Genomic DNA, 27,263 nt, shown 5'->3' with positions numbered 1-27,263 from the left:
CTGATCTTCTTGTAGCCTTCACTTTCTTGTGCAAAGAATTTATTTTATTTCTTAGGCCTTGTGACATTTCTCTTCCATGTGGTGGCATTGCTGACAGCATGAAATAGGAGGAGTTTTCTTTGTTAAATAATGCTTCTTTATAATCAACTGTCCGCTGGACACCTGTTTAATGAATAACTTGTCTCACATGTAGTTCAACTCCTATTAATTATGTGTGAAAAAAGTATAGCGAGCGCTACAGGTACAAGAGCACAAGCAGCTAGAACACCAAAAAGGCAACCAATCCTCCTTGCAATAGTCAATAATAAAAGAAAAGTAGGTGCAGCGCTAAAAGCAAAATAAAATATTTCTCTGTAGGATAAATATATAAATATCAGTGGTCAAACAGATATACCACAAGGTGAATAGTGCATTGAGTCTATAAAGGGTGCTGAGAGCACGTACAAAGTTCTCATCCCAGGGTGATGGTAGTAAAAGGTAGAGGGAATCCTGGAAAACAGATAGAGTGCGCACTCACCAGAAGTGCGTTAAAATAACGCATGTAAGGAAGTAGCTGCTGCAAGATCTCTCCAGCATCAGGGATCTGGTCAGGTCGCACTGCGTCCTATCCACTGTCTCACCGCAAGAAGAGGTGGCCAAGTAGCATCCGAACGTGTGAGCGTCAGGGAACTCCTTGGTCCAAAGAAATGCTGTGGGAGATGGTGCTCTCATAGAGAGCCCAATGAAGGACGCCACATGGTGTAATATTGTTTGACTTGCGTTTAATAGTCAAAAAAAGGGGGGTAAACAAAAAAGTACTGACCATAAGTAGTAGGCCACATATAGTGGCTAGATGTCCATAAGCTGTAGCCCCCTCTGACGCGTTTCGTGCGATGCACGTCCTCAGAGGGTCAGGGCTTACAGCAGGACATCGTTACTCATCTATTTATATGGAGAAATGGCAATCGCGCTAGTCGCGGCGGCCATTTTGCCGGCGTCTCGCGCATGCGCAGTTGATCGGCGCCATTTTGCCGAAGATCATTACAAGGGAATACACTGAAAAGAACAGATCCTCCTAGTGACCTGATGCATATGGTGTATCCCAGGCAGGCGCCATGATATAGGTGGGAAAAGAGAAAACGAAACAACATTGTCAGACAGCAACTAAACTGCTGACAAAAACGAACTATAATAAACATAAATCATGATACAAAAAGGGGCATTGTACTTATCCAATGACAAAGACTGCACACCAGGATAAATATATCCACATGGAACTGGATAATTTGGTGGCATATTATAAGATGATATATATATATATATGTAAGTGCTAATTATAAAATTTGCATAGTGTGAAATTAAAGGGGATTGCTCCATTGTTTTACTGTAACTTAGGTTCAGCAAAAGTGAGAACAAGAAAATCATACTAATAAAAAATTATGAATGTAAACGATTGTAAAGAAGTTGTGCGATAGCCATTTCTTCTGCAGTAAATAGATGAGTATCAATACATTTAAAATACAATAAGTTTTTATTAGGTATATATTAAAAATAGGTCAGTACGGTATGGTATATTTCATATGGTCAGCAAAAAAAACTCATCAAATCCAATAATAATACATAAAATGGTACATGAAATACTGTATTGTAAAATGTATAATAAACATTATACCTAAAAGGTTAAAATGCTAGAATAGAATAGAGTAGAATTCACAATGACAAAATAGTATTGATGTTGATAAAACAGAGGTGTTGTCCACCACATCCATTCATACAAGAAAAATTGTCAGGGCAAAGAAAGGAATGATCTCAGGGTACTGTAAATGCACATTAGCTGTCATCGATAAAGCAATTCAAATCAAATTCAATGTTAAGACCTTTTGGGTGTAAGGATCCAAGGTCATATATCCACTTGGACTCTAATTGTGAGATAGCTATCTCACAATTAGAGTCCAAGTGGATATATGACCTTGGATCCTTACACCCAAAAGGTCTTAACATTGAATTTGATTTGAATTGCTTTATCGATGACAGCTAATGTGCATTTACAGTACCCTGAGATCATTCCTTTCTTTGCCCTGACAATTTTTCTTGTATGAATGGATGTGGTGGACAACACCTCTGTTTTATCAACATCAATACTATTTTGTCATTGTGAATTCTACTCTATTCTATTCTAGCATTTTAACCTTTTAGGTATAATGTTTATTATACATTTTACAATACAGTATTTCATGTACCATTTTATGTATTATTATTGGATTTGATGAGTTTTTTTTGCTGACCATATGAAATATAGCATACCGTACTGACCTATTTTTAATATATACCTAATAAAAACTTATTGTATTTTAAATGTATTGATACTCATCTATTTACTGCAGAAGAAATGGCTATCGCACAACTTCTTTACAATCGTTTACATTCATAATTTTTTATTAGTATGATTTTCTTGTTCTCACTTTTGCTGAACCTAAGTTACAGTAAAACAATGGAGCAATCCCCTTTAATTTCACACTATGCAAATTTTATAATTAGCACTTACATATATATATATATATATCATCTTATAATATGCCACCAAATTATCCAGTTCCATGTGGATATATTTATCCTGGTGTGCAGTCTTTGTCATTGGATAAGTACAATGCCCCTTTTTGTATCATGATTTATGTTTATTATAGTTCGTTTTTGTCAGCAGTTTAGTTGCTGTCTGACAATGTTGTTTCGTTTTCTCTTTTCCCACCTATATCATGGCGCCTGCCTGGGATACACCATATGCATCAGGTCACTAGGAGGATCTGTTCTTTTCAGTGTATTCCCTTGTAATGATCTTCGGCAAAATGGCGCTGATCAACTGCGCATGCGCGAGACGCCGGCAAAATGGCCGCCGCGACTAGCGCGATTGCCATTTCTCCATATAAATAGATGAGTAACGATGTCCTGCTGTAAGCCCTGACCCTCTGAGGACGTGCATCGCACGAAACGCGTCAGAGGGGGCTACAGCTTATGGACATCTAGCCACTATATGTGGCCTACTACTTATGGTCAGTACTTTTTTGTTTAACCCCCTTTTTTTGACTATTAAACGCAAGTCAAACAATATTACACCATGTGGCGTCCTTCATTGGGCTCTCTATGAGAGCACCATCTCCCACAGCATTTCTTTGGACCAAGGAGTTCCCTGACGCTCACACGTTCGGATGCTACTTGGCCACCTCTTCTTGCGGTGAGACAGTGGATAGGACGCAGTGCGACCTGACCAGATCCCTGATGCTGGAGAGATCTTGCAGCAGCTACTTCCTTACATGCGTTATTTTAACGCACTTCTGGTGAGTGCGCACTCTATCTGTTTTCCAGGATTCCCTCTACCTTTTACTACCATCACCCTGGGATGAGAACTTTGTACGTGCTCTCAGCACCCTTTATAGACTCAATGCACTATTCACCTTGTGGTATATCTGTTTGACCACTGATATTTATATATTTATCCTACAGAGAAATATTTTATTTTGCTTTTAGCGCTGCACCTACTTTTCTCCTATTAATTATGGTTTTGTCTAAAATTTTGCTTTGCTCCGAAGACTTTCATTGGGCTGTATTCATTTTTGCAACATGGTCTTGAATGAATTTGTTAAAAAAAAAAGGGTGTGCATTTAAAAAAAATCTTGTTTGCAGTCAATGGCCCGCATTTGTGGGAGTATTTTGTAGTAGAATGTCCCATAGAAAATGTTGATTCTGAAAGGAAAGGAAGTTTTCTGACAAATCTGTTGGTGTGCTCATTTATGCTGAGAACTATATATTAAGACCTCAATAAGAGGTGGAAGGGATTCAAAGTCCTGCTATAATTCATGGGTGTAGAGTGCATACAAATTAGGTTTGTGTGTTTTAGGTTTGTTTGGGTTCACTGTGAATTATATGGATAGAATTATTAACACAAGAGCACTTTATAAACTGTGGAAGTGGGGAAGGTGTATTATAGTATGGTATTTTTTTGCTTCACTTTGTAGTGCTGCACCACCTTTTTGGTTTTAACCTGAAATATGTCTTAAACTCCTATTAGAAACTAAGAGAACTGCTATTTAAATATAAAAACTGTGTAAACATTAACAATACCTGTAATCAGTGATCTGACTGGCCTAACTATGGAAAAAAAAATCAAAACACATCTTCACACTTGAACACTGTATTCTATCAAACATAATGTAGCAATGCAGCGGTTATCTTAATATGTCACATTCAATAAAAATTTGACAAAGTTAGAACAGCATGACTTAATGTAAGCATGATTAGAGTTATAAAAGACCTGGAGAACCCCAAGATGGAGCCGAAAAAGAAGTCCTGCAGCATGTGTATGATGGTCATGGTCAGGATGCCCCTAACAGTGGTATTAAACAAAGGGGTGCTTAAACAGAACCTGAGCTTATTCGCTGTATCTATTGTGCACATTTGCCACAGTCCTTGTACCCTTTCCATCTCGCTCTCCTCTCTCACAACCACAGCACTGGCTGCACTCTGGGGGAATGGGCAGACACAGGGGATAGGGGCAAGAAGCAGAACCCCCCGGGACAGTGAACTGCTTGTGAATGATGCCACCCCAGCTAAGCCAATGAAAGTGGACGGCGATAGAGAGCCAGAAGCCAGCCACCCGAAAAGGTCAGCGGCCAGCAAAATCCGGAATGCCGCATCGCTGAATCCAAAGAGAGCATAGTTTTGCTTTAAGTAGAGGATGTGTATGGATTGTTTCTGGAAAATGTGTAGTGCCACTATAATAGACACTCAGCGTGAGCTGCATGTACTCCTAAGATACTGAATTAGTAAACATCTAACAAGCATTTCTTCCTTTTACTTGTAGATCAATCAACTGCCAAAACAAAAGACAGGGTTTTCTACAGAGTGCGAGTGTGTATTGCACAGATCCATACTCTGTGCTGTACATGGGTCTATCCCCTTCATTTCCTGGGCTTGCAGTGGACTACAATGTGGATGCAGTAAATTACATCATCTTAGCCTTAAAAACTACCAAAGATTGTGGTTTGTTTATATCTGCCTGGAAATTAAACGGAAATTCAAGTCAAGACAGACACAAGAAAAATGCAGCCAAGGTTAGACCATCTGAAAGAGTACATCTTTTCTGAAAGATTTCAGATACAGTGCATTCAGACATTATTCAGATCCCCTTCACTTTTTTCAATTTTGTTATGTTGCAGCCTGATAGAGTTGTTCAATTTAATTTTTTTCCTCAATATACTAAGTCTGAATACTTTATGAATGCACTGTACATGTTTCACATAACTCACATGCTCAAAAAGTGCAGCTGAAGTGTATGAAGATACAAGAGGGAATTTAAGTACACACTGCAAAGACCATAGTGCAAATATTACTTTATTATAAGACAATGGTAATGCACTCACAGTGCATCTGGGAGTTCAAGAGCCCTGGCAAGGGGCATATGATGTGACAGAACCCAGTGTGTACCATGGTGAGCATCTGCTCATGTATGGAGAAAGTTGAACCTGGAAGGAGCAGCCATTCCACAGCACAACTGGTCTGACCTCTGTGTGACATCACCGATTTGAGCATGCACAGAATGATGCAGTTCGAGGACATTCTCCTTTTCATCAGCCCGCCTAGGGGCTACCCACAGGCTATTACATGGTCATGTCAAATTAAAACATAGCAATTGAAGAAGCTAAAAAAAAATCTGGAGTTTTTCCCCTCATTGGCATGCAGCAGCAGCATCACCAGCATTAGCGAGTTGTTTAGTTTAGTTTTGGTCTACCCACTTACCTTTTTAATTTAATAGTTGGCTGCACTTGATGCAGTTATTTTGTGTTTGCTACATTTACTATGCTTTTGGTCTGCATGACTGTGTGCAGGGTACAAGTGAGGTAAGGAGCAGTTCTGGTTTAGCGCAGTGATGCTTGGGTGCATATATTGATGCATGGGTTAGATTTTGTTCTGTGGATAAAGTGTATGAAGAGCTATGCTTTCTTTCACCCACCCCTCCCAGCATTCTCAATACCTAATCAAACAGGTGACGCTGTCAAATATTTACCCAACATCAGCTTCCTGCTCTCTGCAGCCACTGGAACCAAAGCACAGTAGTCAGTCACAAGGGTGCCATCTTTGAGTGATGTTCAGGCTTTCAGGCTAGGCTAGGCCAGGCCAGCCACTTCTCATTAGCTTTGATACTAGCGGCTGAGGTAACATGGAGCTACTGTTAGGCAAGTTATTTGACAGTTTTGGATACGTTTTTTTTTTTTTTTTTTTTTTTAATAGTAGAAAAGGCCTTCTCATAGTAATTTCTTATCTTGTGTATTGTGTAGCTGGCGGTACAACTGTAAGATTCCAAGAATGGAGTAGGGTGCTTGAATAACAATAGCACACTTGTGTAGGAATTACACCAGCATTAGCTGTGCAACAGTGAATGTAAGCCATTGGCTCCTGCTGCTGTCAATCATAGCCTGTGAGGCGAGAGTGGAGGGTGGAAATGAGCCGCACTGTGTGCGTCTATGGGCTCAGGCAGGCACGAGTGCTACCATGGAAGAGGAGAATCAAGGCTGCTCTGTGCAAAGCCATTGCACAGAGCGGGTAAGTATGACATGTTTGTTATTAAAAAATAAAAAACAAACAATGTGTATAATCACTTTAACCGCCCTATAGCAGAAAAACTGCTACAGGGCGGCACGGGTGCGCAATATCAAATATATACACGTGATTTTTCATTTCCGGGTAGGGGGCGCGCAAGGCATACGTGTGCCCTACCCACGCCACCATTCGTGGCCATCAATCACCGGGTCCTGGCCGGGGATTGCCGAGCATCTCTGACGGGGAGAACGGTTTGTAAACAAAACAGTTCTCCTCCCTGTCAGCTCCTGCACACTGCTGTGGATGGCTGTGTAGAGCACAGCCATGCAAAACAGTATGCTTACACACTAAAACAGCACACAGTTAACCCTTTGATGGCCCCTCATGTTAACCCCTTCCTACCCAGTGCCATTATTACAGTGTCATTGCTTTTTTTTTTAGCACTGATCACTGTATTGGTGTCACTGGGGATGTCAGTGACACCAAGTCAGTTCCCCCCAGTTTCCTGCTATAAGTCGCTGATCGCCGCCATTACTAGTAAAAAAAATTATTTAATAAATCCCAGTATATATACCGCCGTTTGTAAATGCTATAACTTTCATGTAAACCAATGAATTTCCACGTATTGTTTTTATGACGAAATTTGATTTTCAAAATTTTTTTTACTGGACGTTTAATAGCAAAAAGTCAAAAATATTGTTTTTTTTCCCCCATAACATTGTAGGCCTTTTTGCTTTTTTTTTTTAATAGCGCAAAAAATAAAAACTGCTCGATTCGTGGGAAAAAAAAAGGATGTAAATTTCAATTGGGTGCAGCGTTGCATGACCACACAATTGTCAGTTAAAGTAACGCAGCGCTGTAACGCAAAAATGGCCTGGTCAGGAAGGGGGAGAAAATCCTCAGGAGGGCAAGTGGTTAAGAATGCCTAGCTGAAAGTGCTGAAGGACAAACTCAGAGGTAAGTCTGCCATAATGTGCAAGTATGCACAGGACACTTTCACAATACGCCAACAGCTTTAATCGACCCCACTACCTACAAATCCACTTTAATACGGTGATTTTGAAACGTCAAATTAGAATGTTGGGATCGGTTTAGAGAAACTCTAGGAAAGAGGCATCATTGCCATGGACTGGTCGTGAGATATCAATAGACATTGCCTTAGAAAAAGGATTAAGATTTGCCCTGCTCACAGTAACAGTGACTGTGTAGGAAGCAAGTGACTGTTGTAAAAAGGAAGGAGAGTAACAGATAAAATGGATAATTCACCCATTGAGTTGCTTTTCAAAGATGAAAACAGGGATCAGTCCTATATGGAGATTACCTCACCAGCTGAAAAACATCAAAAACACCAGCTCCAATGCACCACTTTCAGGAAGCACAAAGGAAACTAAGAATTTTTGATCCAAATTCACAAGCAAATGCTGGCTGTATATGCAAACCTGATTACATCATAACTATTTAATAAAACGTAAAGCGGAGAGGGACTAGAACACCTATTTCTTGTTTTTATTGTTGTCTGTTCTCCCATTATGGAGATTCACCCTCTCTATTTGGTCTGTTTACCATTATCACTGAAAGTGAAAGAAAATCCCAAACTAAAAGTAAGAGGGGAAATCTTCCAATGAGGACACAACTTATGGTGACCTGGGGGGCCCAAAAGAATTCCCTTAATTTGTTGGGATCTCCTCTCAATTCCTGTTTGGCTATTGAACAGAAATTGGAAGTGGAGACACAGATGGCAAAAAATGGCAAAAATAAATACAATGGTTATAATCAACCCTAACTCTATCCAAAAGTTTTAAAAAAAGGTTTTGCCTACAGTTCTACTTTAAAGTATATCTAAATTGATGCTAGGGTGGGGGAAGGGTTAGAACCTCTGTCAGGAGGTTATTGCTGTGTCTTCATTGGTCCTCTGATGGAGACCCCTGTTTCATTGACAACTAAGAAGGAATTATCCTCCACTTTGGGTTATTTCTTCTTAATTCCTGTTGCATCTCTAGTACAGAACTGAAGAGCAATCTCTAATCAAACATACAGACAGGTAAAATTGTGCAGGCTAGCAGACAGAAAATAGTGCAAGCATTTTTGACTCCGTCAACTTCTGACAAATTCGTTTATTCAATTCTAATTTGTTATAATAAGCTTTACTGGCAAAACATGCTCACGAAGGGTATTGTACAAATTTACATTTTTCCAGCTTCAACAGTGGAGCTATGCTGTAAAAAATGGTTAGAATACTCTGGGACAGCACAGTATAAAAGGAATAGAAAGGATGTACCTCTTCCCAGGACAAACACAGAGGCCACAGCATTTGTTGAGTTCTGTAAGGTTCTTATCTGCCTCTCGCATATCCTTGTTGATCTGGTCCAGTCCTTCCTCGACCCTCTTCAGTTGTTCTGCATATTACAGAAGGAGAGTTCCATTAAAGGAAAGGTTTATTAAGAAATCAAGGAGAACCTTCAAATTAGTTATTATAAGTAATGCATGCTGCACATCACTAACGTCCTTTGTAGTGCTCTAAATATACCCACTAGATTAGCCCCTTTACTTCATAAACACAGGTTTCCTTTAACCACTTTGTATCCAGAACAATTTAAAAATTTTTCCCACGTGTTAAAAGCTGCATTTTGTGCTCAAAAATTACCTAAAACTCCCAAACAATTACATATTTTTTAAAAGCAGAAGTCCTTTACCTAAAATTGTCCAAAAAGATTACTGTTTCACTGCCTGAGCCATTTTTGCAATTTTTCTTTTCTTTGCACATTAACTACTTACTGACTGCTAAATGTATATAAATGAGCTTTGTGCTTTTTTTTTTTTTTGTTTACAGCCGGCAATCAGTTGTTTAGTAAAAGTGATTTGGGTGGCTCCTGATCACTTTTACTGTATTGAGAATGGCCAGACAAGATCTATGTTTAATTAGCTGCAGTGGAGTGCAGGGGGGACACTGGGGGTCTAATAGACCACTGATTTTTCCATTAAGAGTGACTGTCACTCAAAGCTATTACATAGGTGACTTTTTGGCCTCCTTGTCATGGTAAAGTTAAATGGAAAAAAAGGTGTAATAAAATGTAAAAAATACAGCCAGAACATTTTGGAGAGATGCCACGTATTTCTCACGGAGCTGTAAGCAGAGCCTGATGAGCCTTGCCACTTGTGCCTATTATTCGCCATGTGCAATGAGGGACATCCTACAAGGGGTACTTACAATCGATACTGCAGAGCAGAAAGAGTTAAGCTTTCTGTGATCAGTCACTGGATGCACTGCGAACCAGAAAAGTCCAAGGACTGCTGTGCTGTATACTAGTGGGGAAGCAGGGAACAGAGGAGAAGTTGGCTGCGTGCATGCGCAGTGAGTCCCCTTGAAAAGGAAGCTGCAGAAGTGCAGTGGCAACCATGGCTCAAAGCCCAGAGACCCAGGCAAACAAAAGGACACCATATTCAAGTGGCTAAGCATATACAGGCAGCTCCTACCGCTAGCTGGGACTCAAAGTTGCAGCTGGCACTCCATTATTAACCCCTTAGGGAAAGGAGGCAACAGCACCCATAACTCCCAGATTAGCCATAATATACCATGGCAATCCGGTGGCTCTCCCAGCAGCAGAGGGTGGATATTAGCGACGAAGCCCCATCCAAATCTTCTTACTTCCGATGGGCGTACCCCCTAAGGGGTCTTCAGGGACAGGGCTCTACCAGAGATAAACCACAGCCCTGGACCTGTATAGCACCCTGGAAACAATAACGCATTGTACTAGATGAGCACCTAATGCCGGATCCAGTGCCTAAAACAGCATTACAGGCTGACCACATATCTTCTTGCTGCCAGGGTCCAGGCGCAGCCCCTCAAGGCTTAGCTGAGGAGTCAACCAATCCAGACAGCTCTAAAGGGGAACTGCTACAATGGGTCATGTGGCGGTAGGAAACTTGCTAGAAGTGCCTTGATCTATATAAAAAAAAATATGAAAGGAAATGGTTTGTTTCTCTCATAGAGAAGATGTCTGTTCACCTAAGGACAGTAGGGGGAAGAAGAAAAAAAAAAAAAAGGCTTGCTGGGAATGGCAGAGGTTATATTATGGCTGATCTTACACATCAGTTAAGAGTCCAATCACCCAAAGGTGGCTGCATAGCGCATGGTCTAAGACTCTGATGTGGTGTCCTGTAATGTACGATTAGGAAATATTTTTACTAAAAATACAGATTTGATAAATAGTAGCACAAATATAATTTAACAATAAAAAACATGCAACTGCAATCAGTTTATTCTACACGATGTCTGTTTTCAGAAGACACAAAATGCTTGCAAAACTAAGATGTGCATTTTAACAAGTGTACAGGAAAAAAGCCCCAGCAGCAAAATGGTTTAAATGGACACCAACTAAAACGTTTTGCTGCTGATTTGGCTAGAGTGGTTAATGCTTGATGCAGATTTTCTCCATTTGTGACTATTTCCCACTATTTCTTGCCTTTGTGACCATGTTTTTGAGTAGAGGAAGGGTAAAAATCTCCCCAATGCACTAAAAGACATCAACAAAAACCAGACAGAAGTATAAAGACAGTAGAAAAGATAAAAATCCCCTGTGCTCAAGAGTGGTGTACTGGTGATGGATGAATATCAGGTCCTAAACACATCCAATGCCGACACAAGCTTTGTTGTCCTCTAAGAGTCGGGGAAACCCAAGAGAAACCCTGGAAAACAAGGGGAAGAGGGCGCACCAGGCTAGTGCATTACCTGGGAAATAACTTAATTAATTCAAAAGTAGATGTATACTCACAAATGTCTGTAGTAACAAAAGCATTTCGTAGTTCAAAGCAACCTGGTCACCAAGTCAACTCCGAATACACAAGTATAACCAATCTGTAGAGTCCCCATCAGTTGCCCCATTTCCGGAGTCCCCTCATTGCGGCTGAGAGACCGGCAGTGATGCACCTCCAAGACCGGAAGTTGCGTGTATGTGTGTGTATATATATTTCCTAATATATTCCAAGATTGTAGTATGTAAAGGACATTTATTGAGTGAAATCTGGTATATATCAAGGTCATAGCCAGCTGTATATTATTGGGGTCATCACTCCCAACTTCTAATGGGAGGAGCTTGTATAATATGTGACCTCAATTATTTGCTATATTAAGACTGCTAATGCAACATCAAAGATTGGCTCTGAGGAAGAGGGGATCGCCCTTCAGCCATCTGGAGTGTGCTCTCCCATTTTGGGTGTTGAACTGGTGCCCAGGTTGCTTTGGACTTTGATATGCTTTTGTTACTACAGTTGTTTGTGAGCATACATATACTTTTGAATTAATAAAAAGTTATTTCCCCAGATAATGTACTAGGCTGGTGAGCCCTTTTTCCCCTGGTTTTCCAGAAGCATAAAGACACATTCACAATTATGAGTTGCAGAACCTTCCAAAACCTTCTGTTTTGCTGTTGCAATTTTACCCTAGCCTTTGAAAATACAAAATGGAAGTTTTAAATCTAAATAAAACACCCCACACTTCCTCAAAGTGCATCAATTTGTATCAAATGGAAACCTCCCTTCATTAACCATACCACAACACATGGCACATAAAAAATGCCCACAGTTCTTTATACCAATACAACCTTACCCTATGCAAAGGCTAGGGAAAGAAGGGTGTGCCAGCTACCTACTACATCAAATGAAGCACGGTATCCTTCCCTGACATAACACCTCCCTGCCAGGACAGGGGTGCCACCTGCCTGGGGGAACACTGACAGAGCAACTGGTCAATCTGTCATGTGTATCCCCTGCGCTGAGCACTTACTGGCTGTCATAGAATCCAGTACACAGTTTTTAGAACCAAACCCCCAGGTAGAATCTATATTAACTGGCTTATTACCCATTGGTCTTGAAAATTTAAAAAAACAAAAAACAAAAAGAAAATCCCTGCAAAAAGAAGGGGACCAAGACTCCAGGCAGGGTGTTTAAGTGCTTACTCCTAGACATTAGGCTAAAAAGTGACAATTTTCTTCTCTTACTGTCAAAGTAGGTAAAGCATATGTAAACCTCAAACACTAAAATTATATAATTACAAAAAAATTCTAAAGTAATTTTCAAACACTTATAAATCTGCAGTTTTCACCAACCACTTGAGTTCCCAATGCAGTTTTAAAATGGCACCGGGAATCAATGGCTCCAAGAGTCTTGAAAAAAACAGAAAAGTCAACTGTCAGTCACAGTAGGCATCCACCACCAAGCTGAGGAACAAAATCAAGCAGCTCCTGAGCTCCCGATGCTTCTACACATCCCACAAGAGGAGCACACTGCAGAAGTGAAAGCAAATACTATGCTTATGCAGCCTCTCCCTACAGCAACAGTTCTCTGCTATAATGATCTATTGCTGGCTAAATGCAGATAGCAATAGATCACTATTAAAAGTGACCTGATGCTGCATGGGGAGAGGGAGAGGAGGGGTCTGGTTCTCACTAACCTAAGAAAACCTAAAAAGGTATGATGTGTGGAACCCAAGCCATCACTGAACACACAAAAAAAAACTATAGGCAAGTTTTTAAAATAGGTGTGTACATATAGATAGGAAGGGGCTGTAAAGAGGCTTTAGGAGAGCTGGCACCAAGATGCAACAACAAATTAAAGTAAAGAGTATGTTATGAAGAAAGCTAAATACCAATTGTTCGTGTTACACCATGCATTTAACAAACTAAATAATTTCCAGTTTACATCTACTTTAATTCTAAAACCAAAATAAAACCTTAAGGGGTATATAAGCTCAAATGAATCATTCTTACCAATGTAATGACCTTCTCTTTTTCTAGGCTACAGCAAGGGTTCAAATGCCCTGTGCTACCAGTACGTAGGAAAGTTGGACTGTGGCTCTCTTGCTGCTTTGCATGAGAGAGCCGTGTTGTGACTATGTTCTTGTAACCCTTGCTACAGCACCTAGCATGGTAAAAATAAACACATTACTAAAAAGTACCCCATATTATTTATTGTATATTAGGAGACCCTTAAAGCCCAACTCCATTAATTAGACAAGTGTAAGCTTACCCTCCACCACCTCTACATGCTCTGGGCCATACCTTGGCATCATCACATACAATGCAGAGCTGTTAGCCCTGTATAGTACGTGGAGGAAAAAAATACTGTACCTGCTGCACAAACAACATTTTTACGAAGAGTTGGACTTTAGTTCACAGAAAAAAAAATTTCTCTGCAATGAGTTTTTATCTGTATTGGAGTCATTACTGTCCTCACCTCCTTGCTCATCCAACATAGTCATCGTCTTTACCCCAGCATCTTGACTCTAGAATAGAGAGATTTTGGTATTAACGGGGGGAAAAAAAATGCAAGCAACTAGTTAATATACTGAGAGCTAACTTCAGTTTCAACCTTATTGAACATGCCAACTACTTTTTTGGACTATTAGGGTCCATGCACACTAGGCAGTCGAAAAAGTGCCAGAACCTCTGGCAGAAAAAGCATCATAAAAAGGCTCATACTGCACAACAGTTTATGTGCATTTATGGGCATTTGCTTTTAAAAAATGTTTCTGTCCAAAACATTCCCCTCTGCTCCTTTTTCACTGTGATCAATGTACATTTGAAAATGTCAAACGCTCCTAAATGTCGAATTTAAAAAAAAAAAAAAAAAAAACACACACACTCCTAAATGTCAAACATTTTTTTCTGTCCAAAAGCTCCTCTCAAAATGCACTCGCAATGTTTTTTTTTCAGCCTAAAAAACCACTCCTCTACAAACATGCCTGTAAACACCCAAATGTGCATGGACAATAAGCTAAGAGTTGCTTATACAGACTGAAGAAAAACAAAAAACTAAACCGCCAAAAGGCTGTATACGCAGCATTTTAATGGCCTTTGTGGGCATTGAGGCCCAGGCATGAGGCCTAAACTCAAAAAGAGATCTGCTATGTTACAGGAACTTCTATAGATGTTAAATGTGCATAAGCAGCACCCTGAAAATTATATATCTTTTGCTAGAATTCCTAACATTTAGCCTAAACATCAGCAATACAAATTCTGATGTGAATTTGCGTAAGCCCTCCTGTATTTACAGTCACGTAGCTGTATGTAGTGTGAGATCTAAAGCACTGCCAATGTCTGCTAGTCTCAACATATTTGGAGTAATATTGTGATATAACTACAGTGCTGCTCATTGTTCTCCTTGTTGGAGGCTCTGAAATGAAGGAAAACCACATGCCTCTACCAATTGGCTGCCCCACACAGAGACAATGCATTACAGGACATGGTAAGTCAGTGAGTGGAAAAGACTGGCTGCAGGAAGACCACAGGCACAGCTTCCCGAGTTAGTTTCTCTTTAACTGACATTTGCAATCTAGGAGTTCAGTAGGGTCAGAAACAGACAGGTGTTAATGACGGAGGAGGAGATCACCGCACCACCTTGCTGTCCTGTTGAGAATGTCCACTGCCCAGAAGTCAAGGGAAAACTATTCTAATAAGAAAACAGCAGTGATAAAAACTTGCTGATGTGCTACAGCTCAGCCTTGATGTCGGAAAAATCAGGTCCATGTAACAAAGCGAAATTAAATCAAAAAGGGGCACAGAAGAGACATTTCAGACTAATAAAGTTAACAACACATTCTGTGGCATCTGCTTTTAGGCAGGATTTTTACGCATACAAAATATATTCAAGTGTTTAGAATAGCTTTGTAAAAAGACAGACTTTTTAAATATTAAAAAACCCTTTCAAAGAGCATAACAAAAGTCCAGTGTTTCTGTTACTGGCATCTATTCGATATCATGAATGTGTCTGTAAAGTGTTCAAATTAATTGATGGGAATAACTGATGTGCTGCTTTGGACTGCCTTAAAAATACAGAAATCACCTGTACTGTAAATGTCAGCATAGGAAGTACTCCATTGGGGGAAGGTCCTAGTCCTACTTTAACCACTTGCCTTCTAGAGGATTTACCCCCCTTCCTGTCAAGGCCATTTTTTTGCGATACGGCGCTACGTTACGTTAACTGACAATTGCGTGGTCATGCAACGCTGTACATATCTGAAATGTATGTCTTTTTATCCCACAAATAGAGCTTTCTTTCTGGGGCATTTGATCACCTCTGCAGTTATTTTTTCAAAATTGTTGGTCTTTTTTGGTTAATAGCGCAAAAATTATTTTTTATTTTTGCTATAAAACATATCCAATAAAAAAAGTAAAAAAAATAAATAAATAAAATAAATTTTGTCATAAATTTAGGCCAAAATGTCTGCTAAAAAAAAAAAAAAAAATCCCAATACGTGTAAATTAAATGGTTTATGTGAAATTTATAGCATCTACAAATGGCAGTATACTGTATATACTGGAATTATTTATTTTTTTAATACTAGTAATGCCGGCGATCAGCGACTTATAGCAGGACTGCGGCAGGCATTCTGACACTGAGTGGGAAATGACCAACTGCCACTGACATCGCCAGTGACACCAATACAGTGATCAGTGCTAATAAAAAGAACTGACACTGTACTAATGACACTGGGCAGAAAGGGGTTAACATCTGGGGTGATCAAAGGGTTAACTGTGTGCATTTCACATTGTATGCTGTGTGCCATTTTACAACGGAGACATGCTGCTTTGCATTTCTCTGCTGTACAGAGAAATACAAAGCAACATGTACTTGTTGACAGGAGAGAGACCTGTGTTGTTTATACACAGGTCTCTCTCCTGTCCGCTTTCCCCAGAGATCACCAAGTGTCGGCGGGGAATTGCCAGCCAGGACCCAGTGATTGACATCTCTAGCGGTCAATGGGGGCGCGGGTAGAACAGTGGGCCTGCCCGCCCCCTACCCGGAAATGCAAATCATATATCATACACACATACATATATACACACACACATATACATACATGATTTTGCACCGCCCTGTAGCAGTACTTCTACTATAGGCCGGCGGACAAGTGGTTAACAGAAACATGTTGCAATTGCTGAAGTCCCCTACTGCACATAGTATAGCGTGTGTATGTATGAATGTGAGTTAGAGACCTTGAATATTGTAAGCTCCTTGTGGGCAGGGACTGATGTGAGAGTACAATATATATGTAATGCTGACCCTTTGGCTTTATTTCTGCAAATCACAAACCCAGAACACATACAAATGAGGATTTCTGACATTTTGGATTTCTATACTTGCTCCAAGCTAGGTCACTGACTTGGAAAGTATCAAATCTCTTGGGACACCCTAAAATCCAGGCAACTAGCATTTCAAAATGTCATAGTCCAAAATGTTTAGGCACTAGTCCACAGCAGCAGAAGAAGTAAGTCCTTGTGAATTATTTGACTCCTGCAGTCGCAGAGTAAAAGAGGTGCAAACAAAAGCTTAGTCCAAAAATCCAGATCAAAGTTGCTTATGGGTAAATTGCAATGTCACGGTAATTGATATGTAAAAGATAAAGCTATACCCTTATGACACAGTCATTTAAAAACACGCGGCAATGTTATTGTACATTTGTATAGTCTACATGTTCATCACCATGTGTGAAAAACACTGCGGTCCTATAAAACCATAATATACCAATGTAAAATTGTGTCCAAGTAGCCTCCAAAGTGGACCGCTTACTTGACCCAGAGGTGGTAGTAGCGTGCCGGTGATGCGGTGACCAGAGACCGGCAAATGAAGATGAACTCGCCAGTAATGCTATAACCGGCAATGGCGGCCTATGTCGTGATGAGCTGTAGGATGGGCGAGGTGCAGACCAAGGCACCCAAGCCAAATACCGCTGTGACATGGGAACTCGAGCCAGTGTTCAGCTCATCACCGAAGTGACGCACCAGATGTAATGTCATTAAATCCGGGAGGAACTGCTGACTGGAAACAATGCAGCACAGGAGTGCAAGCTTAGCCACCATCCAATGTCAGATTAGGCTGTTGTCATGACAATACCATTTGGGCATGGCCCTTTGTTAAGTTTATTACCATCTTCAGTTGCCGGTCTCGGGTCACTGCATAACCGGCACGCTACTACCACCTCTGGGCCAAGTAAGCAGTCCACTCTGGATGATACTTGGACACAATTTTACATTGGTATATTATGGTTTTAGGAGACTGCAGTGTTTTTTCACACATGTATTTTGAACATGGAGACTATAAAAACGTTTACAATAAAATCAACAAGTGTTTTTTAATTACTGTAGCATAGCAATTGAGAGGAGTATCCCTGAGCACCTTTCATCTGGATTTCAAAATATCAGAAGGACAGCACCTCTCTTTTGAAAAAGATTTACCCTAAGAAACAATCAGATATCTTTTTATAAGTAATGACCAAATATGATACAACTGACAGCACTTCTTTTCCTTCATAGATATAGTATAGAGGCTATTATTGTCTTGCTCAAACAGTGACTAACACACTTATCTTACCTCCACTGCCAGATTCAGCATCCGGCGTGTGCTCTCCAGAGACTAAAAGAAAAAAATGGAAAGGAATTGTCAAACCAGTCAGAGCCAGAGAGGGCCCTCGACATAGCCACTGAGCAAATTGGTTAAATTAGTACTAAACCCAAATACATAAATGTTATATTATTGCAACTTAAAATTCTTAAATGCAGTGGCTGCATTAGTTTTCTTTTAGGCTTTTTCCCCTTTATTTCACCTTGTGATCCAGCCAGTAACCCACTTCCTGTTTTAGACCCAGTTCACACCAATGCGGTGCGGGAAACTGCAAACCTTGTGCATTTCCCGCACCGCGTTGCAATCGCAGTGCAGTGTGATTTCTGTGCAAATTACATGCGGTGTCCGGCACAGCATAGTGTGGACCTGGCTAAAGGTGTCTGCATTCTGGATGAAGTAGTAAAGCAGACACCTTTGAACAGCAGCATTGTCAGTCAAGTCCACCCAAATCTGCTAGTCTATAACTACCCTCTCCCAGAACTCCCAGAGGGTTTAGCACTACCCTCTCCCGGGACTACCAATATATCCCAAGCTCTACCAGCCTGGAGTTTGCATGTTCTCCTGGATCCTCCTCGGGTCCCCCGCCAGAAGCACTGGCGGGGGACCCGAGGAGGATCCAGGCTGGCCTGTGCAAAACCACTGCACAGAGCAGGTGAGTATGAAATGTTTGTTATTTAAGAAAAAAACAAACAAAAAAAGATGACTTTAGTATCACTTAAAAGTAAGTAGAAAATAACAAGCTTACAGGCTGGATCATCAGGTGAAAAGAAAGGGCAAAAAAAAAAAAAAAGTAACAAAATGCAACTACTACATCTTCGATTTGGTGAGCTGCAGTTTATTTATTATTTACTGGTTTTGAGTTCAATACTGCTTTAACTTTAATTAAACTGATTTTTAACAACACTGAATGTTTTACTATCTTTAAGTGATACTAAACCCAGGACCCTGCATTCAGTATATCTGGTCTCTCACAGTACACACAACATGGAAATGCAATTATTTTAGTGAATATAAACTGTTAAATACCTTTTCTCATCAGCAGTTAGAGCAGTCTTGTGACTTCAGCAGAGCATTTGTTACAGCTTGCAGGAGGAGTTTTCTTTCTGCTCTAGGAGGGTGTGAAACCTCTGACCTCTGTCTGGACAGTACTGATTGACCCTGTGTTGATCAGATGCACCCTCCCAAGCAGAAGAAAAAAAACTCTCTAACAATACACACTAAACTGAGCATGTGCAGAGTGACTATGGATTCAGTCTGTATCAGGTGGACATTTCAACAAGAGGAGGGGCAGAGAAGACAGGATCAAAACAGCCTTTTTACACAATGCAGAGGATTAACCCCATAGGTTTCACAGTGAGTATAACAAGCATGCTTTACTGCATATTCAGACTGATTTTACGGTTATGGGTTTAGTAACACTTTCAAGATATATATGTACGTTTTGGAAACTTATCACAACTGCACTCAGACCTGTGTTTTTTATGCAGTGTCAGTGTCAGCTGCTTTAAACATGATGTAAACTCCTATTTCACACATTACCATTCATTGCTATGGAAAATGTGCTTTGTTGAAAAGATGTATTAAGCCAGGGTGTTTGTGAATGGCCAAGGGGAGAGGTAAAACGATACTAGTAATTACATCTATAAGACCACAGTTCTCACACATGAAGAGGGTCAGAAGTGCAGCAAAAGCTGTCCATTATTTTGCAGAAACAAACATTTTTTATGGTAGAGTGGGTGGTTATGGTACAGGAATCTCACCTGTTTCCGCACCCACAGCCAACACATGCTGCTCTTTTACAGAACACCCCCACGCATCTAAAACCGTAGCATATTTGCAGGTGCAGGAATTTGCATTGGGGAAAAACCAAGCAAGTACTGGGCTCCTGGATTTGTCCAGCCCCTCTACAGACTAGAACCCCCCCCCCCCCCCCCGGTCCATGATTGGCTGGAATCTGCCACTGACAGATGTGGAAAGCAGTGTATACAGTGGAATGTTGTGCACTACTGAATGCAACACACGTTCTTGATCAATTTACCAACCCATACGAACATCCTAAAAATGTTCTTATATTCTAAATACACAATCCCTTTAACTCCTACCAGGCTGCAAGTGGTTGCTTGTTAAGATTGTAAACCTAGGAAGTGCTTCATACTGGGCATTAATGACCAAGGACTAGACCAATAGTTCAAGCACTGTCCTTTCTCCATTCCCGTCACATGCACTGGGAGGACTCTTGGAGCCGTACCAGATGGGAGGCACACGTACACACAAAAACATACCTCATCTGTAACCTGATTGGCTTTAAGCTGTATGTCTTCTACTGACATGTCATCCATGGTAAATGGAAGATGCTTTCTTCAAATGCTGTATAAAAAAAACCAAAAAACAAAAAAACACAATATATTTAGAACACAAGCACACGTTTACATTTTGCACTATGCATTTTTTCTCTGTAAGTGGCAATCCCATTTTTCTGATTAGCTGGCCAATCATTTAAAGTGAAGCTCCAGTATCCTTTGAAAAAAAAAAACTGTAGCTGCTGACTTTAAAAAAAAAAAAAAAAAAATAGCCCCTCATCTGGTTCCTCGATCCAGTGTTGTGCTCACTGCAGCCGTGTTTACTGGCCGTCCTCTGTCCCCGACACCAGCATCTTAAAATGTGGGCACCTAAATGTAACAGCTTGCAACTTCACAGCCAGGGGCCCACTGTACATGTGCAAGCAGCGCTGCGCATTGTGAATGTTCCTGCAGGAATAATGAAGTGAAGATAAATCTCCCCAATGGCACTCTGATGGTAAAAAAAAAAAACAAAAAACAAGGGTTATGACCCTCCCTTACTCCATCTGACACAGCTGATCACAGCTCATTGTAAAAGGCCAATCACAGCAGCCCTTTACCATGTGATCAGCTGTGTCCAATATGCAAGTGTACACACGTTAAAAATGGCTGTGTGTATAAGTGGGTGCTGCAGCGACCATCAGCTGGAACCGAACAGAATCAGCATGAGAGAATGTCACCAGCACACCGAGGATCATCAATATGGGTCCTAAAGTTAACGAACGATCACATAGTTACAGCAAGGCAACGTTTCCGAAACGTTGCCTTGCTGTAACTATGTGATTGTTCATTAAAACGCTTGGACCCATACTGATCACGATGTAAACACAGTTGCCAGTTATCGGCTGCACTTTCCTCACGTTGTCACAGCGTGAGGAGAGAAGAGCCGGTGGACTTCAGAGAGTCCACTGTGTGGGTGCGAGGACAAGTAGGTCAAAAAGACATACTACTCCTACTTGGTTAGAGGCATGAAAACATATAATGATAATGGGGGGGGGGGGGGGGGTGAGGCAGGGGAACACAACAGATATAATGTTCTCTTCTTTTTCTCCCTTCAGGCAAAGCCTTATAAGCCAGAGCTTCTAAGCAAGGCTGTGCTTGTGAGTGAACAGGAGGGTCTGCAACCATAACTTAGGAGGGAGCCACAAATTCTGCAGGTGGGTGGTGGGATATTGTGGGGTAGAAAACTGGTGGTAGAAACCTCCCAGAGCTGTGTAGTCCACCCCGCAACAGAGGCACGTACAAGTACGGATACAGGACCCACATGGTGACCACTAAGGTGTGAATGCCATATGTATCTGTGAAATCTGAACAATAGGCACTAACCAAACAGGTATTGCAATGACATAATTATCACTATTGAAAGACAGCCTAGATAGCAAATATGGAAGCAACACAATATTGTCAGCTAATGATCCTCTTGGCAATCTGTGAAATCAATTCCCGATAGAGTGAAATCTAAAAAAATATCCAGTACATTCACTTAACAGTCCTCGAGTATCAAATAAGGGCTCAAGACCCAAAAATGAACTGGGGTAGGGGACCGAAACAAGGCACTTCACACAACTAAAAAGTTGGATTACTGAAGAAAATCAGTCATGTCGAGTAAGTACAACACAATACAGAGCGGTATCGCTCCTACACCAATAGAAAGGAAAACGAGTAGCCCTACTATCACAACAGGACATTTATTACAACAGTGAGCCAAGTAAGCCGTGGGTTCGAGTTAAGGTAGAAGCACTGAGGACAGAAAATAGATACTTAAGCCCAGCCTGTCCTCCCCACAGAGTAAGGCGAGTTTAAAACCAAGCATCACCTTAGGGAGAGAAAAAATAAATAAATAATTTTTTTGTAAAAAGAACCCATGACCTGCACGAGTGCAGTTATGGCCAGATGCTCTCGGATGAGTTGAAGAGCACAACAGGTCAGTCTGCTATTCGTTCACGGTGTCTGGATGGAGAAATGCTCGGGACGTCCTGCATCAGATACCCTACGGTGAGAATGTTCCGGAGTGGAAGGAGGAGGGGACAGGCATCTCCGATTGCAATGTTGTTGTGCTTTTGGAGTGTTGTTATTAGAGACCACCAGCCAAGGGTCTGAGGAGTAAAACATGCTGTACCATTCAGGTAGATCTACAAGAAGGATGTCCAAGACTTCACAAAAGGGTTGGATAGCTTCCTGCACATACAGCGAGTCCGAGCACCCCCTGTATGTGGCCAACAAGCAAAATGGAAAGCGCCATAATATAGGTGATTCCACGAGTACGTAAAAGTTCCAGCAATGGCTGCAAGGCACGTTTGTGTTGTAGCGTAATACTGGAAAAGTCCTGGAAAAATAATTTTATTTCTGTGCCATTAACCTTCCTGGCGGTAATCACAAGTGTAGCTCGGGGGTTAATTTTAAGTACCAAAAGCGGTAACCCTGAGCCAAACTCAGGATTACACTGTAGTCCTTGTCCTGTGATCCCCCAAGCCTTACCTTGTCCTGCGATCCCCCGATGTCCTCCGGCCAACGCCGGCATCTGTCTTCCGGTTTCCCTTCCTTGCCATTGTTGCGACGCAGGGGGGCAGAACACACAATACATTGTAATCTGTTAGGATTACATTACTGTATCAAACGATTTCACCTCAGTTTTGTCCCTAGTGCTTTGTCCGGCGCCCTGCCTGCACTTTTACCGTTCTTTCTGCCTGGAAACTTGAGAACGTCCATGGCATCCAAAAAGTGTCCCTTTAGGCCAAAAGTGGTTTTAGACCAGCTAGAAAACAGGGAAAGTGAATCAGTATCACTTGCAGAATTGAGCGATAGTGATTCGTGGGGAAATTCATCATCAGACACTGACGACAGCGACGATTCTACGACTGAGCTCAGTGATGTGCAAACTTAGTGCTCTATTGACTTTGGTATGGATCAGGCAGCACTCCCAAGATTCCCATTTACTGGAGCATCTGGTATGAAAGTAGACGTTGAACACGACAACCCCTTGGCATACTTACAATTATTTCTGACCGATGAGGTTATTGAAAAAAATAGTTACTGAGACAAACCGGTACCAAGAGCAACAATTGACTACTCTGCATTGGAAGTTTCCAAGAAGCAGAAAGTGAGAACCAGTGACCAAAGATGACATTTGGAAATTTCTTGTCCTAATAATACTTCAGGGAGTGGTGGGGAAACCCCTGCAGAAGTGGTATTGGACAATAAATTACTTGCCACTCCATTCTTTGGCACGGTCATGTCAGAGTACAGATTTTCCCTGATCATTAAATTTTTACACTTCAAAAACAATGAAGAATTTGATGAAACTACTCATCCTGCACCAAAACTAAAGAAAATTTGGGAAGTATCTTAAATGATTCTAAAAAATTTCCAATGGAGCTATGTGCCAGAAAGAGATATCAGCATAGATGAAAGTCTACTGGCCTACAAAGGAAGGCTCAGCTGGGTACAATACATTGCATCAAAGAGCACGATTTGGCGTAAAATCCTACATGCTATGCGAATCGTCAACTGGCTACATTTGGAATTCAGTCATATACACTGGAAAAGGAACAAAATTCAATCCAAAATACAGCAACTATGGAATGGCAACATCTTCCGTTCTGTCAGTCATTGAGCCATTGCTAAATTGTGTATTGTGTAATAACCGACAACTTTTATACGTCTCCTGAACTAGGAGTTTCTTCTGCACAAAAAAACCAGATGCCTATGGAACAGTTAGGACTAACCGGCACGACATGCCGCCAATGTTTGGCAATATAAAGCTGAAGACTGGAGAAATGGTTGCCTGGCAGAAAGACAAAATAATGGCACTGCGATGGCGTGACAAGAAAGATGTGTGCCTAATGAGTTCAATTCATAATACCTCAACTGTTATGGTATGCATAGTGATAGACTACATAGTGATGCAGTAGTGATAGACTACAATAACACCATGAGAGGTATTGACAGAGCCGACCAAGCAATGACATTCTACCCAGCAATGAGGAAGCATCAAAAGAAGTACTGCAAGTACTATCTTCAGACATCTTCTTGAGCAATGCTTGTGGAATGCTTACATTCTGCTAAAAAATAAAAAAAAGAGCAATAAGCCGGTGATTCATTCTGACTTCATTTGGAAAATTGCCGAACGGATCTTTGTGAACCACCAAACACTATCAATGGCTGTGAACAGAGGTCGTCGTGCGGTTGGCGTGGTCAATCCGGAAAGCTTGACTGGTCATCACTTCATGGACTACATCCCACCAACCGAGAAAAAGTCAGCATCTACAAGGATGTGTGTGGTTTGTTGCTCGAAGAGAGATGACAGTGGAAAGAAAATCAGAAAGGAAACCAGGTTCCATTGTCCTGATTGTGATGTTGGACTTTGTGCACTCCCATGTTTCAAAATTTTTCATACCCGGGATGTTTACTAAACCAATATGCAGTGTCTAGTAATATCGCACCCTTGTTTGGACAAATGTCAATGTTTTTGGTTTCATTACATTATTGAATTAAATTATTTTTTATAATTATTTATAACATTATAATTTATGATTTGGTGTTTCAAACTTTATCATACCCGGGATGTTTACTAGTCTTTTGTTTGGACAGATTTAAGTGAGTTTTCAAACAAATTTCCATGCAAAACAATGTACCGCTTTGACATTCAAAAATATTGACATAAATCAGACCGCCAGGGAGGTTAAAGAACATGTGATCTGTATCCCTTGCTTTATGCATGATGGCTTCTTTGAGAGGAAAACGGACTATGCAGCAGATCAAATCTCTGGGTGGTTCATCCTCCCTCCCACGCTGTCTGAGGGCCCGGAGCACATGTTCAAAATCAATTGGGGTGTCAGCAGGTCTTTCCATAAGGTCATTAAAAATGGCAGAAATAGCTGATTCCAGGGTTTGGGGTTCTACAGTTTCAGGGATACCTCGAATCCTAATATTATGGCATCTCCCTCTGTTATTTAAATCTTCCAGGTGTCTGTGCATCTCGATCAAGTATGCCATATGAGGATCAGAGCAGCGTTGTAGTTGTTTAATGGCCGCGCTGTGTAGTGTGGTGACTTTTTCAGTTTCCCCCAATCTTACTGCTATGGCCTGCATATCAGTGCGGAGCTCTGCAAAAGGTGCAGACAGAGTGGATTTTATGTCCGCGGCCACTGTTTGTAAGTCTGAGAGGCTTGGAAGGGAGGAGGAACCCCCGTTCTCTCACTCACCCATCCCACTGGCTTCGGCTCACTGCTTGGGGACAGCGAGGTGGACGCCGCATGGTGGCCCGGGTGCTGGGTCCAGAACAGGGCTGCCAAGTTACCGCTCAGCTGGGTACCGGCCTCTTTCGGTACCCGGGTCACAGAGCCACTCCTCCCTGTCTTCACCATGCTAAACAGTGTGCAGAGATCCTGTAAAAGCTAAAAAGAAAGCCTCATGAAGCAGGAGCTCCCAGTCTAAGCGGCCATCTTGGACCGAAGCCACGCTCCCGAGCAATGCGACACATTTATGGGCTGTATACCTTGGTGCAGGTCAGCACCCTATACATGTGAGTGCAATATTGATGTTGTATGGCAATAAAGTATTTTAAGGATAAGGCACTATCTACTATATTCTTTACAAGTTATGAAGTGGAGCTTGGTGGAGGAGGAGATTCATATGTGAAGCTGGAGCCCTGTATGGAGAGGATTCGGTCCCATTAACCAAAAGCGCTCATAGACCAAAAACTTAGTGGGAGGTCATATTATTAAGGCGAGAGGTCACCTGGTGATGGTGGGGCACCAGAATTGATGCTGCAGGCGTTATATGGAGGCAAAATTCCTTTTCCGAATCACTGCTGTTATTTAGCTTACGATTGGACTTTTTATTTTCATGTTTTTGTTAATGATTTGGACACTTATTCCCTTATGCTAGCAGCTATACATATGTGTTGGTGTATATACACATTAGTGTGTCAGAAATATTTTCCATATTTTTAGTATCATAGTATGTGTTTATGGTATTCATTGTTTGTGGTCATTATTTTGGGGGATTTAGTATGATACTTATATTTATGTGACTAGTGCAGCACAAATTTAGATTTTTTTTTTTTTTATAGGTTTGATGACTAGCATGAGAGGTCATTGAGTGCACTGCAGCAAGTTTATTTTATTTATATATATATATATATATATATATATATAAAATTTATTTTTATCACTGAGTGGTATGTAGCACAGCAGCAATATATTTGCTTTCGAATTTTATTCTTTTTCATGAGAATATAGTAGAAATATTTTTTTTATACATTTTCATTTTTCCACATTGTTGTTCATAGCACAAGGATTTGGGGTAAATGTATAGCAGAGCACAAAGATTAGATTATTGATCCAAATTTGACTTTGCCCTCAACAAAATTATTAAACTAATAAAACAAAAAACAGCATAGAAAAGTGCATGATAGTATGAAAGAAATAAGCAAAAAAAAGTCTACATAATATTTTTCCTTCACAGACTTAAGCAAGCTAAGCAAAACACATACTGTCAGCAGAAGACGCAAGGGCCACCCAAAAGGTGCCAAAGAGCAACATGTGGTACCCAGTTAAATGGTTAAGCACCAAGACCCAAGCAGTCAAGTGGTAAAACCAACAAAACTGATACAGAACCAATCAGGCCATCTCCAGATTTCTGTTGAATAAATTTGTGAAGTAAGGAAAGAGTGCTTTAATTATTAACATGCAGACTGTGACCACAGTCCTGTTCAAAGGGCAGAGCACAATGTGACTGAGGGCTTATTCCCACTAGAATGTGGTGCGGAAGAGCCATGCCCATTCATTCAAATGAATGGGTTTGAAATCGCACAGCACAGACTTGCATATGAATTGCACAGGAACAGTTCCTGTGAGATTCAGATCAAGGCATCCTGTGAACTGGCCCTGAAACTACAGTATCTCACAGAAGTGAGTACACCCCTCAAATTTTTGCAAATATATTTTATTTTAT

General features: G+C 40.9%; 1 protein-coding gene across 3 annotated transcripts in view; it reads right to left on the bottom strand.

Moving 5' to 3' along the window:
- SNAP23 (synaptosome associated protein 23) overlaps nucleotides 1–27,263 on the bottom strand; it is a 108,722-nt gene that overhangs the window by 41,481 nt on the left and 39,978 nt on the right. For all 3 annotated transcript variants that reach the window (XM_089686926.1, XM_089686925.1, XM_089686927.1), the window contains 4 exons: nucleotides 20,250–20,334; nucleotides 17,938–17,979; nucleotides 13,801–13,849; nucleotides 8,849–8,966 (listed from right to left, as the gene is read on the bottom strand). In XM_089686926.1, coding sequence (XP_089543052.1) covers nucleotides 8,849–8,966; nucleotides 13,801–13,849; nucleotides 17,938–17,979; nucleotides 20,250–20,306 — 266 coding nt within the window. In that variant the 5' untranslated portion in view covers nucleotides 20,307–20,334. The remainder of the gene's footprint in view (nucleotides 1–8,848; nucleotides 8,967–13,800; nucleotides 13,850–17,937; nucleotides 17,980–20,249; nucleotides 20,335–27,263) is intronic.

The sequence above is a fragment of the Staurois parvus genome, unplaced genomic scaffold, assembly GCF_062004578.1.
Source record: "Staurois parvus isolate SC_StPar_1 unplaced genomic scaffold, SC_StPar_1.0 ptg000414l, whole genome shotgun sequence".
In the NCBI taxonomy this organism is placed as follows: domain Eukaryota; kingdom Metazoa; phylum Chordata; class Amphibia; order Anura; family Ranidae; genus Staurois; species Staurois parvus.
This window is presented reverse-complemented; position numbering and strand designations above follow the sequence as displayed.